Raw genomic sequence first — 14,370 nt, 5'->3', positions numbered from 1 at the left:
CATTTACCATGATTTTAGGTATATTGATTATAATAATATACATTTTATACATGTTTCTACCTTTTGTACTAATATTTATGTCAAAATTTATTTATCACCTGTCAATTTAGTAGAAAAAAAGCTAACTAACTAACTAACTAACTGTTAAAGGTTGTTACCTAATATAAAAATAGTTTTTTTATTTTTACAACACTTTACTGCAATAAACAAACCATATACGAGGAATAAAAGTGTATAGTAAAACTATTTTAATTATAAAAAATAACTAATTATTGAACTCAAAAGCCACTGAACTATCACAGCATTTAAATTTTTCTTCTACAATTTTTCTATGGAGGCAAACTGGAATTAGACTTCACATCGTGAGGATCGCAGACAAGGGTTGGAACAAAATCAGAGGAAGATGTATTAACACTCAGTATACCCATTTGGCCTTGAAATAACGTTTCGGCTATTATCCGTTCGGCTATGATCCTTTGATTTCTGTCCATTTTTCGGAGTTTAGAAGCAACATTGTAACCGATAGCATCGAACTCATCTTGACCGTGTTTAAAAGAATTTGTACTGGGGCCATCTTGACTAACTATGCTACGTTCGTCTGTTTCGAACGATGGATAGTCTTCAGTAATCGAATCGTCTTCCTGCTTGATGGTTAAACTGAGAGGATCTGCTGGTGTTTCCCTGTCTGGGTTTGCTTTATTCGTTTCTTTGACGCGCTGCAACAAGTAATAGCTTAATAAATACTAAATTTTGGATAGCACGACATAATTGACAAAAATAGTGAACGGTAGATAGGTATAGATCTAATTCGTGATGGACTTTAAAGGCCATTTCAAATGAAGCTAACCAGAACTGCTTCGTGAAATGGAAAAATCGCTGGGAAATGTGTGTGAATAGGGAAGGGGAGTACTTTGAGGGAGACAAAGACCAATAATGTACAAAATTAATAATAAAGTTTAAAAAATAAAGTTCGGATATTTCCTGGACAGACCTCGTATATTTTCAATAGAAAGTATTATCTCTGGGATTTGACGTCATCAATTGTATTTTTTCCAGAAATATACCCAATTTTTTTCCTGTCAAAACGCTCTCTTTTTTCTGATCAACTTTGGTTAGAGAAATTTATCTGTTACTTCCCGTTTAAAAGTTATAACGTATATCGTCCTAAATTGTTATATATTGCGTTTGTTCGCTCCAAATTGGAGAATGCGTGCCTAATTTGGAAGCCCCATTACAATGTACCTACATATTAACAATACAGAACTTGTACAACGCAAATTCTTAAAATTTTTGTCATTAAAATTAGATAATGTTTATCCATGTGTTGGTTTTCCTCATGATGATGTCCTTAAAAGATTTTTTTCTAACATCATTAAAGGATCTAAGAGATAAATTCTCAGTTTCTTTTCCTCATAAGCTGTGTCACGGTGTTATAGACAGCTGTGATTTGATTAGTTATTTATATTTTCATATTCCTCGTGCAACATCCGGGCATGATCAGTGTTTTTATTTATCACCTCCTCGTACGAATATTCTCAAATACTCTCCTACAGGGTGATTCAGAACTTATCCAAAAAAAAAATTCTGGATGTACAGAGGACCCTTACAAATACAATTTTGTAAAGAAAAAATCAAAAAGGTCAGTTCGAAATTGATTTAAAAATACACTTCTGCACGGCACTGGAAACTGGTCCACTGTAAAACCTGACCTGGCACAATGCGACCGGTATGGCGGCGTGATAAAAACGGACAAAAACTTTCGCAAGGAAAGAAATATGTAAATAGAATTTTATCGCACCTATTTTATATCGGCAAATTCAAATGCTTTTGCCTTTATTAATTATTAATAAAATTAATTTGTGTTTTTAAATAATAAAATCATTTGACATACCCGATGCTGCAACAGCAATTGTTCAAAATTTTATCCACTCACGTGTAAACACATTTGGGTCCGTCTTACTCACTTTCTACGAACTAACACAAATGATGTCTTGCTTCACCATAACACAAATACTTCACCATAATACAAATGTTGTCTTGCTTCACCATAAATTAAAACGATATCCATCAACTCTGAGTTGCTATACACGCAAGCCATTTTTGACACTAACTACTAAAAAACTGATGTAAATACCACAGATAACAGGTAAAAACTACCGCAACGACGGATTTCAGTATTAGTAGTCACATGGCTCTCCACGCGTATTGCGAATGACGCTAGAGACTACAGTTGTCCAGCTATGTAGTGGTTTAATGTGCTATAACTTCAATATTTTTTTTCTCAGAAACTATAAGGATATTACAAAAATTTATTTTACAATATTGACTCCATTTCTCATGCCGCATCTATTCTCAAATTTTTTTGGATAAGTTGTGAATCACCCTGTATATACAAAATGTGCAGTTACTATAATAACCATCAATAGTCTTTGGACCTATTTGCAAACGTGTCAACTAATAATAATCATTGAGTGACCATGCATTATATTCATGGTGATTTAGGTTAAGTATGTTAGTATACATCTTCTTTTTTGTATTATTTTATTTAGTTATTAAATGCATTGTATTTTTCTGATGATGAAGCAACATACATTTACTCCAAAATGGCCTTGGTTTTGGACTGGATTTACAATGTGGGGATTTTCAATGGACCAATAGTGTTCCTTGCACCTGTTTGGCAAACCATTACTGACAAACCGACTTTCGTCCGTCCAAAGAACGTGCCGAAAAAGGTTCTGATCAACAGTTTCTACATTTATTACAANCTTGGTTTTGGACTGGATTTACAATGTGGGGATTTTCAATGGACCAATAGTGTTCCTTGCACCTGTTTGGCAAACCATTACTGACAAACCGACTTTCGTCCGTCCAAAGAACGTGCCGAAAAAGGTTCTGATCAACAGTTTCTACATTTATTACAATTTGGGCTATAAAATTAACATGCAAATACTCCAAATTGTGAATTTTGATTCATCATGATTTATCCAAATTCAATTCCCGACAGCCTACCGTATAGAATTTCGTGGATTTTGTTAGAAATACTGTAATAGTCTAGCTGTATTAACATTTTTGGTCAATTCATCTTCATTTCGTCGCAAGGTCGCCTCCAATCTTGTAAAGGTTCTATGATCACGAATGAGGCGCTCTGGACACCTTTCTCGATATAACTCTACAGCTTTTCGTGAATTTTTTTTGTGACTCGCCGTAAATTAGCAACATATCCACTTTTTCTGAATGAGAAAACTTTTTGTAAGCACAAAAGTTATACGTTTGACTTTCGTATCGAGTAATGACAAGTATTTTGTGACATTTATGCACTTTAAACAACTTCAATTCAATTCAATTATTCAATTATTAATTAATTAATATTAATTAATAATTTATTAATTATAATAATTAATTACTAATTATTACTATTATACTATTATTACTATTATACTAATTACTAATAATTAATTAATTATTAATTAATTATTATTATTCAATTATTTTCCAATCCTTCCACTGCTAATGTGATTTTTAGGTGGTATTTCTTTTGAGACTTTTTATGACGATATTGCTTATAACTTTTAAACGGGAAGTAACGCAGAAAAATTTCTCTTATAAAAGTTTATTAAAAAAGAGAGCTTTTTAACAGGAAAAAAATTTGGGTATGTTTCTGGAAAAAATATAATTGATGACGTCATAAGTAGTTTCTGTGAAATCCCAAAGATAATAATTTCGATTGAAAATGGAGCTTACCTCATCCCATTTTACACCACGTGTCAAAAATTATATTTAAATTTTTTGTATCCTCACAGTAGGCCCATACTATTGAGTTTGAGACACCCAGTACATCAGATAGTAAATATCTGTTTTACAAGAATATTTCCATTTAAATTGTATCACACTGTTTAATAACTTTTTAACGAAGCAGCTGCTCTTCAAGTATGTTACATTCTTCCTTGGGCTCCCTGTGTATCTGAATATACCTATTTTTAAATATTGGAACCGAAGAATAACGTTTACATTAGAAATGGAAGTTTTGAAAATTTGAAATTTTGCGAGCATGCGTGGCAAGCAAAAGAAAGTAATTCGGTAAAAGAAAACGAAAAGCGTAAACATTTTGTTAAACGATGATAAATGTATTTCAATAACATAACATAATTGTTATTTAAATATGCTGTGCAAGATACATGAACAACATAAAAAAACAACTGATTTATCAGCCATTTTGATTAGTGTTGACAATGAAAATAGAGTTTATAGTATAATCGTACATAAATTATCTATTTCCTCACTGGGAGACATTTGTGGTTAGGCAAATGCCACAAATATAAAAATGCATATGATATCCGGTAGGTTAGTCAGTTAAAAAATTTGCTGCAATTTTTTTCCATGTGAAATAAAATTTGATCATCACTGAAAGAAATTAAAATACCATTGAGTCTTTCATTACCAATTTCCAAAATAGGAATGAAAATTTTTCAAATTATCAAGAGCTGTATGTTATGAAAAAAGTAGGCAAGATAAATCATTTGCAAATATAGCTTAAACTGCATAAAAAAACACACAAAAAAAAGTAACAAACTTATCCGAATAACTAGAAAACAATGTTAAGTACATAAAATTACCAAATAGCTTTTCAGGTTTGAAACAAAATCAGGTAAGTCAAAATTTTACAAAACATTAAAACAAACGTATAGTTTATTAGAACTTACCCTAAACTTTCTTCGACTACCATTTATCGTGAAAGAAATTAAATCATAGTACCACAGTGTCGGATTGTAAAGTTTCCCAACGGCTCTCATTCTTGTCACTTTCCTGTACTCCCTTCTGAATGCACTACGCAAAGAGTTAATCTTCTTTATAACATCCTGCTTGGTACATTTCGGTTCTATTTCTTGCAGCTTCTTTATAAGTGTAACGTAAGCATCTCGTTTACTGTCCCTGTCGTTGTATTCGGGGGACTTCAGGTTCCAAAGGGTTGGATACGATTTATACAATTCGATAAATTCAGCGATGAATCTTCTGTGGTAGTTTTTGAAGTCGGTCATTGTTTCGAGAGAACCTCAAACAAACAGCACAGACATACACTTGCTGACACTCCTACGGATACTAGTTGACCTTAGTTGGCAGCGGTATGCCTGCGCCAACTCACAACTAGACACAGACCGAGAGCATTTTGTTCGTCATGTTCCAAAGTATTGTTGGATGTAAATCGGGCTTTTGTGGAATGCCAAGTCTACGTAAGGCTGTCAGACACGTTCGAGTCGTTTCATGCAATGAATTTATTCAAAGAGTTGTCGAATGTAAATTTGTTTTATTTATTTCTGTATTACCTTGTTTAAAATGTCTTGCTTATTTATAAAAAGTTTTTATTTAATTTATGCAAAAATGGCAAATTTTAGTGAACAGACAGACATGTTGCTCACTTTGGAGGAACATGGGACGATATATGGAAAATTTTTCAAATAGTCGTGTGCCACAGGCAAATAACTCACTTATATCCGGGCATAATGATGCTGGTCGAACCCGATATGTTCGAACAAATGTCAATGAAAAATTGGATAGGAAAATCCCTACAGTTTCCACAAGAAAAATTTCTCACAGTCTACAATGTAATGTATAACAGTCTGTAGTATGGTGAGTGTTAAGGGAGCAACAGTTGACGCTGTGTCATATCATTTCAACAAGAGATGGTGCATCAAGATTTTCCTAAAAGACCAGCTTCTTGCAAAACAATGTTGTAACTGTTAGGCAGAAATCGCAATTTCTGTGTTTTGTATTGTTTACGAATGAAGCAACTTTTACTAGAATTTTTGTTTTTGGCATAATATGGAGTGATGAAACCCTCAAGAGACATGCTAACTCCACCAGAATGTATGGATACAAGGAGATTATCTCAGATTTTTTAAAAACGACTTAAACGACCTTCTTGATGATGTTCAGTCGGAAATAAGGCAAAATATGTGGTTCATGTCGTGATACTCTATGACTGTACGCCAGGACAGAAGATCCCAGAAGATGGATAGGTAGTAGCAAAAAATTCACCAATGGCTTGGCCGCCACGTTCTTCTGATCTTAATCCTTGCGATTTTTACCTTAAAGGCCTAGTTTATTTTACTCCAATAGATAATTTGGGAAACCTCGAGGTTCATATACACCATGCTGTAAACGAACTTCGCAATAAAATTGAAATTTGTAATAGTGAAGTGTAAATTTCAACGACAGCTTCGTGCTTACCTTCAGTCAGGGGCAGGTATTTTGAGAATATTTACGCTATTAATAGTTTTTTTTTAATTTTAAGTGTATAATAAATTTTTTTGAAGTTGCCAATACGTTTTATTGATATTCACTTCAATACATTTATTACCACTGACCATGTGCCAAATTAAAAAAATATATCTTCAGAAGTTTCAGGAAAATTTGTATAATTTTATTTCAACTTTAAGGTGCTATAACACGCCCGCATACTGCTAGTACAAGGTGTTTTGGAAAAAGGCTCCATAAGGAGCTGGTAGAACATAGAAAAATAAGACGATTTTTTCCTATGGTCCATGGGCCTGTCTTTTTTATTTTTGAAATATAGGGCGTCAAATATGATTTTGGAAAATCAAGTTTTAGCCATATCTTTTTCAAAAAAGAATGTAATGCTTTGAAATTCGGTACAGATATGTTTTTGAAGTACTAAATACGTAAGTCTATAAGTTTTTGACCATCTACTAGATGTTTCTCATTGATATTTTATGGCATATCTTCTTTGAGGTTAGGTTTTTTATATAATATGACATATCTTTTCTAAAACGGCAATCCTAGTAGTTTGTTTCGATCGTGTAAAATAAGAGAAATTAATTAAACTTTTTCGTGCTTATCTGTTTCACTTAAATGAATAGTATGAATGTTTTGTGTGTAGCAATCGAAAATTACGATAAACTAAGCACATTGAAACTACTTTATAAATAAAACACATCTATACATCTTTTAAAAGTTGAAAGATTTCCTGAACATTCTCCAAATGGTCAAGAGTTCTGGATTAGTAATGCGATATCATCAAGATAGAGAAGACAAAATCATACCAATTAGAATAGTTTCCATAAAACTTTCAAACATGACCGAAGCGTTACAAATAGTCCAAAGATAAATGAAATGAAATGTTATCAATAACTATTATTCCTCACCTGACGTTATTGTCTCTCATAAAATAGACTATCCTTTCTATAGAGACCGCCAACTTCACATGTTTTTTCGTGTTCTGTCTTTCACAGATATTACATAAAATGCTAAATTTACGAACAATCAAGAATCTAACAGGGTCGGTGACTTTTCGTATCAGTATAATTAAATAAAAGCTTCTAAATATTGGAAAGTAGGTATTCGAAATACTAAATACATCATATATAATTAAAAAATTTATAAACATTGCAAAAAGCAACACTTTTAGTCAGTGTAAAAATCCAATAAATTCCTTTCAAATGTTGCCCGAGTGTTACAAAGTCCAAAGGGCATACCAATTAATTGTCACAAATCTATTCCAAAGGACAACGCTGTTTTTTCTTGCGGCTGCTTTTAATATAAATGGGAAGGGACTGACAAAAATAATATTCTTTAAACTACATAATCATAATAATCACAGCTTATTTTTTTGGGGGATAGCCGAACGGACATCTTTGTAGGACAGCAGCGTGAAAATTAGAAATTTCATTAAATAATTGCAGGTAATAGAAGTCCGATACATCGTTATGAAGACTATGTGCTGTTATGGTTAAACTGAGCAGGGTATGGTAAGTACGATATAAGTTGTTTCATATAGTATAGAAAAGTAATCAATGAAAACCGACAGCGCCATCTTTTATCTCCCAGACACAGTCCTACTTTACGTAACGCAGCGTCCGCGTTGGAAATATTTTGTTTTATCTCTTTATATTAAGATGACGCATATGTATTCTCTTTCGGTGTTATTGTGCATACTAGAACATACATATAAACACACATTGATCAGTGCAATCAATCATATACATATACCTACATAGAGCGAGAAAAACCCAAAAACCTTCTAAACAACAAATCCGGCAGCTCGCTTACATACACACATGTGTAAACTTGCCTCTTAAATCGAGAATTCAAATACTAAAATGACTGGGCTGTTTTGCTATTTATCAAGACCAAATCATATCACTATCAGTGTGATACATGTAATCTCTCAGTTAAAATTAATATCCTCCATAGTATGTATCTATCACTCCTTCATACATTTTTATTCAATAGAGAAAGCAATTAAAATTTGACCAGCCATGACTGCAAAATTGTACTATAGCCAAGTGAGTCCTTCATCAAGAGCTGTTTTGATGTGTGCGAAAGCTATTGGATTAGATCTGGTCATAATACAACTCAACATCTTCAATGGTGAACAGCATAATCCAGAATTTAAAAAGGTGAATACATACTTTTTATATGAAGTTCTCTCTTTTTATGTAAACTTTTTACCACAAAAACTATTATTAATAAATAGTAAAATAATAAAGAAATTGTTCTTTAAAATCATTACAAATTTTATGTTCATACCATACCAGTGTATCCATAAATAAAAAAACATAGTATTAATAGTGATATTGAACATAGTAAACTTTATCCTTTGGATTTTATTAAATGCTTAATGTTACTACTCCTATGCTTTGGTTTTTGTACTTTCACATTTCATTGTTTGTTTTCTATTTTTTTTTTTTCAGTTAAATCCCCTACACACAATTCCCACTCTAGATGACAATGGTTTTGTACTATATGACAGCCATGCAATTATGGCATACCTAGTAGGAAAATACGCTAAAGACAAGTCACTATATCCGGAGGATTTACAAAAACGCGCCATTATCGATCAAAGATTACATTTTGATTCTGGTATCCTATTTGCCAGACATCTCCGTGCAGGGGTAAGCATATTTATGAGGAACACAAATACAAGATATAGACTATCTATCAGTTGCCTATATGGTGTACCTCTTTCAGGATAAGCAGTATCTATCTTAAAACATAAATATTTGATAAATTAAATAAATAGAATGGATTCCAAACAGTAGAGCAGTTTTCTAGTTTATTTCTAACGTACGAAAAATACAAAATAATGAGCGACGCTATGTGTAAACGATTTACAGTTGCGAAGTATAAAACCGTAAGCCTTCATTGCATCATCGACCTTTGACACGATATAACATGAAAAAGATAATTCCTGATCGAAGATCACTGCCAAGTCTTTAATTTTAGTCAAACGATTAATTTCGATGTTATTAATTAAGTAACTACAGGGTGATTCATTAACAATGGGAAAGTCGAAAGCTGAAGATACTACACGTGAAATGGTGACAATTGGCACAAACATGCCATATCCGAAAGTTAATAGTTTCGGAAATACAGGGTGTTAAAAGTTGAAATTTTAAATAGTTTTTTTGCGATTATTCTGAAAATATGTAGGTTAGGAACTTGAAAATTTGTGAAACTATATTGTTTTAGGCGACGAATAAGATGCGTGTTGCAATTTCAGCGTTGCTCCTAGAGGGCGCCACTTACGACCAATTTTACCGAAACTTTTTTTACCCTGTGTATCTAACATCAAACTTGATTCAAAACCTGAAAGAGCTATCATTTTTCCATTAATTATGTACTTTTGTTTCATTTCGGTATCTCGATTTGTTTCCGAGAAAAATCGATTTAACGAACATTATGTTTTGATAATATGAGAAATTAAAAGCGAAACAAACCAAGTGTTTCTTCGTGTTATTACAACAATTAACAGTAAAACAAATAAAATACGTAATTATGACTTAAAGTAATTGTTCGAAGAATCCACCGTTGACACTGATACACTTTACACGTTTTCTGAGAGATCTTCGAGTTTGAAACAACATATTGGGATTGCGTCTGACTTCGTTGTCAGCGATTTGTATTCTTTGCCACAACTCTTCACACGAGCCACAACACAGTCATTTAAGGAGGTAATGTTTGAAACAAAATTTTAAATCATCAGCATACATTAGTTTCCGACAGTTCAGACTAGTTGTAGGGTCATTAACAAATAACAGAAATAACAGTGGGCCCAAATTTGAACCTTGAGGTACTCCCGACTTCGCCAAGTACTGTTGTCTTTCGGATAAATATGACTGTAACAGTAAGACTAAATCAGAATTGAAACCAAAGCTGTAAAGTTTTTGCAAAAGAATATTATGATTAATTCTGTTAAATGCCTTTGCAAAGTCGGTATATATATATATATAACATCGAACTGAACTCCACTGTCCACCGCTTCCAATGCATACTGGGAAAGAACGGCCAGGTTGCTGGTTGTTGATCTCATTTTCATGATAATAAACTATCTACCTAATAATTATTTCTGACAATGATTCTGCAATTTCGGTATTTACTTTTCCAGGATATCTACTTGGGTTAATTAAGCAATTATGATTTTTCGATATCTGTTACAAATGATAAGGAGTACCGTCATTATCTCAAATAAACAAGTGCTCATATACGAGGTACGTTCAGAAAATAACCGAACTTTATTTTTTTCAACTTTATTATGAATTTTATATATTGCTAGTGCGTTACTCCTTCAATGTACTTCTATCTCCTATTCACACGTTAGTTTGGGGAACAAACTTGATTAAAAGTGAAGTATATATTGTCAGGAACGAACAAATATTATCTGTGTGGCCAAAAAGGTATTGTTTTCACATAAAATATTGAAACATTTCATTTAGTTATTAAATAAAAATATAATGTTGTTAAAATGAATTAACTTCAACTACAATTTTATTATTGCTATTACATGTTCTTATGTATCTTTTTTAATAACTTTTATACGTGCCTGAACAAGAGATATTTTTAGAGAATTACCAATTTGGAACTGCCTCTTTTCCTTAAGAGAAAACGCTGTTCCATTGTATGGATCTACAAAAACAATTAATCGAATAATACCTATCTACAAAAATAATGTTAAAATAGGCTGATGAAATCATTTATATGAAATTGCAGTCACTAACCTTATGACCTTATGTAGAATATATTTTATCCACAATCGCCACAATCGGACTTTTATCCACACATACAAACCGTCTAAAATCATTATCCACTAGTTGAATAAAGTAATTTTATTTCACTAGTAGAATAATGAATAAATAATAAACCTATAATAAATCAAATTTAAGTTATTTACTTATTAACATGTACGTTTCCACTGTTTAGCGATCTTGATTAGTTATTCAAGTCAAAGTTTTAGTGGGATAAAGATCAATAAATAAAAAAACACTATATTTTAAATCATTGCCGACGTTTCGGTGTTATTTTACACCATCCTTAGGGCTCGAAATTTGAAGTGTCTTTTATCCAACTTAACAGTTCTAAATATTAAGAAGATGATATCTAGATACTTATATGTGTACTTATAATTCATGGAACAATTTCAATGCGGTTTTCTTTCACAGTAACAATTGTTATAATGCCTTAGGTACTATTCTACTGAACAGTATATTAAATACTCTTGCGTGGACAAAATGCTACTTAAAATACTTATACAATAAATAACTATTATTTGTTTGTTGGGAAAACCAATATTTTAATTCTTTTTTTTTCTTTAGGTGTCTATACTTAGAGGAGCGAAAACAGTTGCCGAGGAACATGTGGAAGCATACAAAGAAGCATACGGATTTGTTGAGACTTTCCTGCAGGATAATAAATACATAGCAGGAGATAGCTTGTCCATCGCTGATTTAAGTATACTCAACACAATAACAAATGCCAATATCCTGGTGCCAGTCGATGAGGGTACTTATCCTAAAATTACGGCTTGGATAAAGCTTCTCAAAACTCTTCCTTATTATGAGATAACCCAAGCCGGTGCAGATGTTGTAAAATCTTTCATAAAAAATAAATTGTCATAAAATGAGTTTAATAAAATGTAAAATGAACCCACGAAAGATCTCTTTACCTATTATACTTGAACGATGTATCCCTCCATATTTTTTCTGCAGACAAAAAATTCTATGGTAATGGAAAATGGACTGTAGATCTATGTAAGAAAGTGGTAAACATTTTGTGACAGAGAACTTACCTCTAGCAAATTTCAATGTATTACATTATTTTTTAGAAAAGTATGGTTAAAATTCGATACTAAAAAATCATGTTTAATTCCCTGTATCTCAAAAGCAGAAGACGGCTCTTGTTCCATAGGAAATTATTGTCGATATACGTAAACGATCAATAAAACTATTGTTGACGCCATCTTTTAAGTCCTACTAATGTTAGTCTGCAGTTCTACTTTAGCTTACAGCTTCCATGTTGGATATATTCCTTGTTTTATCTCCTTACATTGAGGTGAGGTCTATATCCATCTTCAGTATTTTTTATATATCTAAATGATTGTGTATTCTGAGTATATAAACTATGTTCCGGGAATATTCCAAGTAAAAATAAAGGCCATATAAATTAAAATATAAAATTTATAATAAACAATTTACCTCTATTAAGTTTTTCAATGACAGTGACATGATAAATCACCCCTTAAATATTTATACCCTGATACACTAATCAAATCACTCTTACGCCTGAAGTAAATATTTAAAAGTAGAGACATAAAGTAGGCATTTTTTTTTTTAATTTGACAAGGATGAGGAGTTTAGCTATAAATAATATACACTTTAAATACAGAATCTGCAGGACTAGATTGATGACCAAAAAATAAGTAGAATTTCCTCTATAAAGTTTTTTCCTACGAGACTCGGTATTCGAGGTACAGGGTTATAGAAAGTCACTCTTTTAAATCTGTTAATGTTTTTTAACCGCTTTTCGTTCTTTAATACCCATTTATCTCCTAATTCATCTGACCTAGTTCTTATCGCGACAATTTTTGTATACGATTTTTAAAGTACAGATTAAGCAATCTGAAGTAGTGATGGGCAGAATCGAGAAAATTCAGAATCGTATAGCTTGCATTCGAATACTTTTCAGAATCGAATAATCATTCGAATACAGAGAATTCGAATTCAAGTCAAGTCTCGCATCATTCATAGATTAGGTTCCCGACTTCTCGCATTCGCTTTTCACTTTGCACTCATATCTCATATGAATGCGGCAAGGGTTTATGCATAGATAAATAAACCTAAATCATATTATATATACAGGGTTGTGATTTAATAACGGATAATTTCAATAAAAGAATGTGTAATTTTTTTAGGAAAAATCCTCGGATACGTCGATTTTGTTTTTAGATTGCGCATATTTTGACATAAAATGTAGATATACAGGGTGCCTCAAAAAAGCGTGGCAGAATTTTTTTTTTCTTAAATGGAACCTATATATTTTTGCATTTTCGGATTTTCCGAAAAATTCTGGACATGTTTTGTGTATAATGTCCTATACCTATCTTCAACTGTTCACGAAATATTTACACTGTTTGTGAATATTTGACATTAGTCTTCACATTGTGTCAATTACTTAAAAGTTTGAACTGTATTGTTAATTGAAATTTACAATGCGTTTAACTGAGACTCAGAGAATCGAAATATTAATTATGCTTGGCTGTGGTGAGAAAACTAGAACACACAACGAAGTTCGAATAATGTTCAACAATAAATATCCGAACAGAGAACCTGTAAGTCAGTCTACAATCAGTAGAATTGAGGCTAAGTGGAGAGAGACTGGAACTGTTAAGGATCTTGGCAAACCTGGTAGGCCCGGCGTTCCTAATGACAAAAAACTGGATATCCTGGTTTCATTAAACGAAAATCCTAACCTCTCAAGTACTCAGCTCGCTTTAGATAATACAGTTCATAGATCGACTGTAACAAAATTTTTAAAGAAGGAAAAGTGGCACCCTTATAAAATTCAATTACTTCAAGAGCTACTTGAAGATGATCCAGATCGCAGAAACGAGTTTTGCCAGACCATGACCGAAAGAACTGATAATAACCCTAGACTAGTAAAACAGATATGCTTTTCAGACGAGGCAACGTTTTGTTTGAATGGAGAAGTAAATAGGCAAAATTTTAGGTACTGGGCACCAGCAAATCCACACTGGTTTACGGAAAGTCATTCTCAGTATAATGAAAAGGTGAATGTATGGGCAGGGATTATTAATAACAGAGTAATAGGACCATACTTCTTTGAAGGATCTTTGACGGGAGAACGTTATCATGACTTTTTAGTAAACGACTTGATTCCAGCACTGGCGACACTGTATCCTGATGAAAATATGCCAGACATGCCAAACCAAGCGTTATGGTTTCAACAGGACGGGGCACCGCCCCATTATGCTGCGATTGTTAGAAGATTCCTAGATGATGTTTTCCCAAACCGGTGGATAGGCAGACGTGGATCAATAGAGTGGCCACCTAGGTCACCCGA

General features: G+C 32.6%; 2 protein-coding genes across 2 annotated transcripts in view; one reads left to right on the top strand and one right to left on the bottom strand.

Annotated features, from left to right (window-relative positions):
- Positions 1-55: 55 nt before the first annotated feature.
- Positions 56-5,127, bottom strand: LOC108905014. The gene is made up of 2 exons (XM_018707766.1): positions 4,701-5,127; positions 56-716 (listed from the first exon to the last, which is right to left on the bottom strand). Exons 1-2 carry the CDS (start codon positions 5,034-5,036, stop codon positions 330-332), a joined length of 723 nt encoding a protein of 240 aa, XP_018563282.1. The 5' UTR covers positions 5,037-5,127; the 3' UTR covers positions 56-329.
- A 3,047-nt stretch (positions 5,128-8,174) lies between these two features.
- LOC108904994 overlaps positions 8,175-14,370 on the top strand; it is a 17,234-nt gene continuing 11,038 nt past the window's right edge. The window contains exons 1-4 of the mRNA XM_023455600.1: positions 8,175-8,414; positions 8,709-8,909; positions 11,607-11,902; positions 13,612-14,287. Coding sequence (XP_023311368.1) covers positions 8,274-8,414; positions 8,709-8,909; positions 11,607-11,902; positions 13,612-14,287 — 1,314 coding nt within the window. The 5' untranslated portion in view covers positions 8,175-8,273. The remainder of the gene's footprint in view (positions 8,415-8,708; positions 8,910-11,606; positions 11,903-13,611; positions 14,288-14,370) is intronic.

Source organism: Anoplophora glabripennis, unplaced genomic scaffold (assembly GCF_000390285.2).
Source record: "Anoplophora glabripennis isolate ALB-LARVAE unplaced genomic scaffold, Agla_2.0 scaffold73, whole genome shotgun sequence".
NCBI classification, from domain to species: domain Eukaryota; kingdom Metazoa; phylum Arthropoda; class Insecta; order Coleoptera; family Cerambycidae; genus Anoplophora; species Anoplophora glabripennis.
This window is presented reverse-complemented; position numbering and strand designations above follow the sequence as displayed.

What these genes read in the sequence shown, in the direction of transcription:
- LOC108905014 (XM_018707766.1), bottom strand. Translation starts at nt 5,036, where the DNA reads ATGACCGACTTCAAAAACTACCACAGAAGATTCATCGCTGAATTTATC. An exon ending in GTAGTCGAAGAAAGTTTAGG is followed by an intron (nt 717 to 4,700) that starts GTAAGTTCTAAT and finishes TACTTGTTGCAG; the next exon opens with CGCGTCAAAGAAACGAATAA.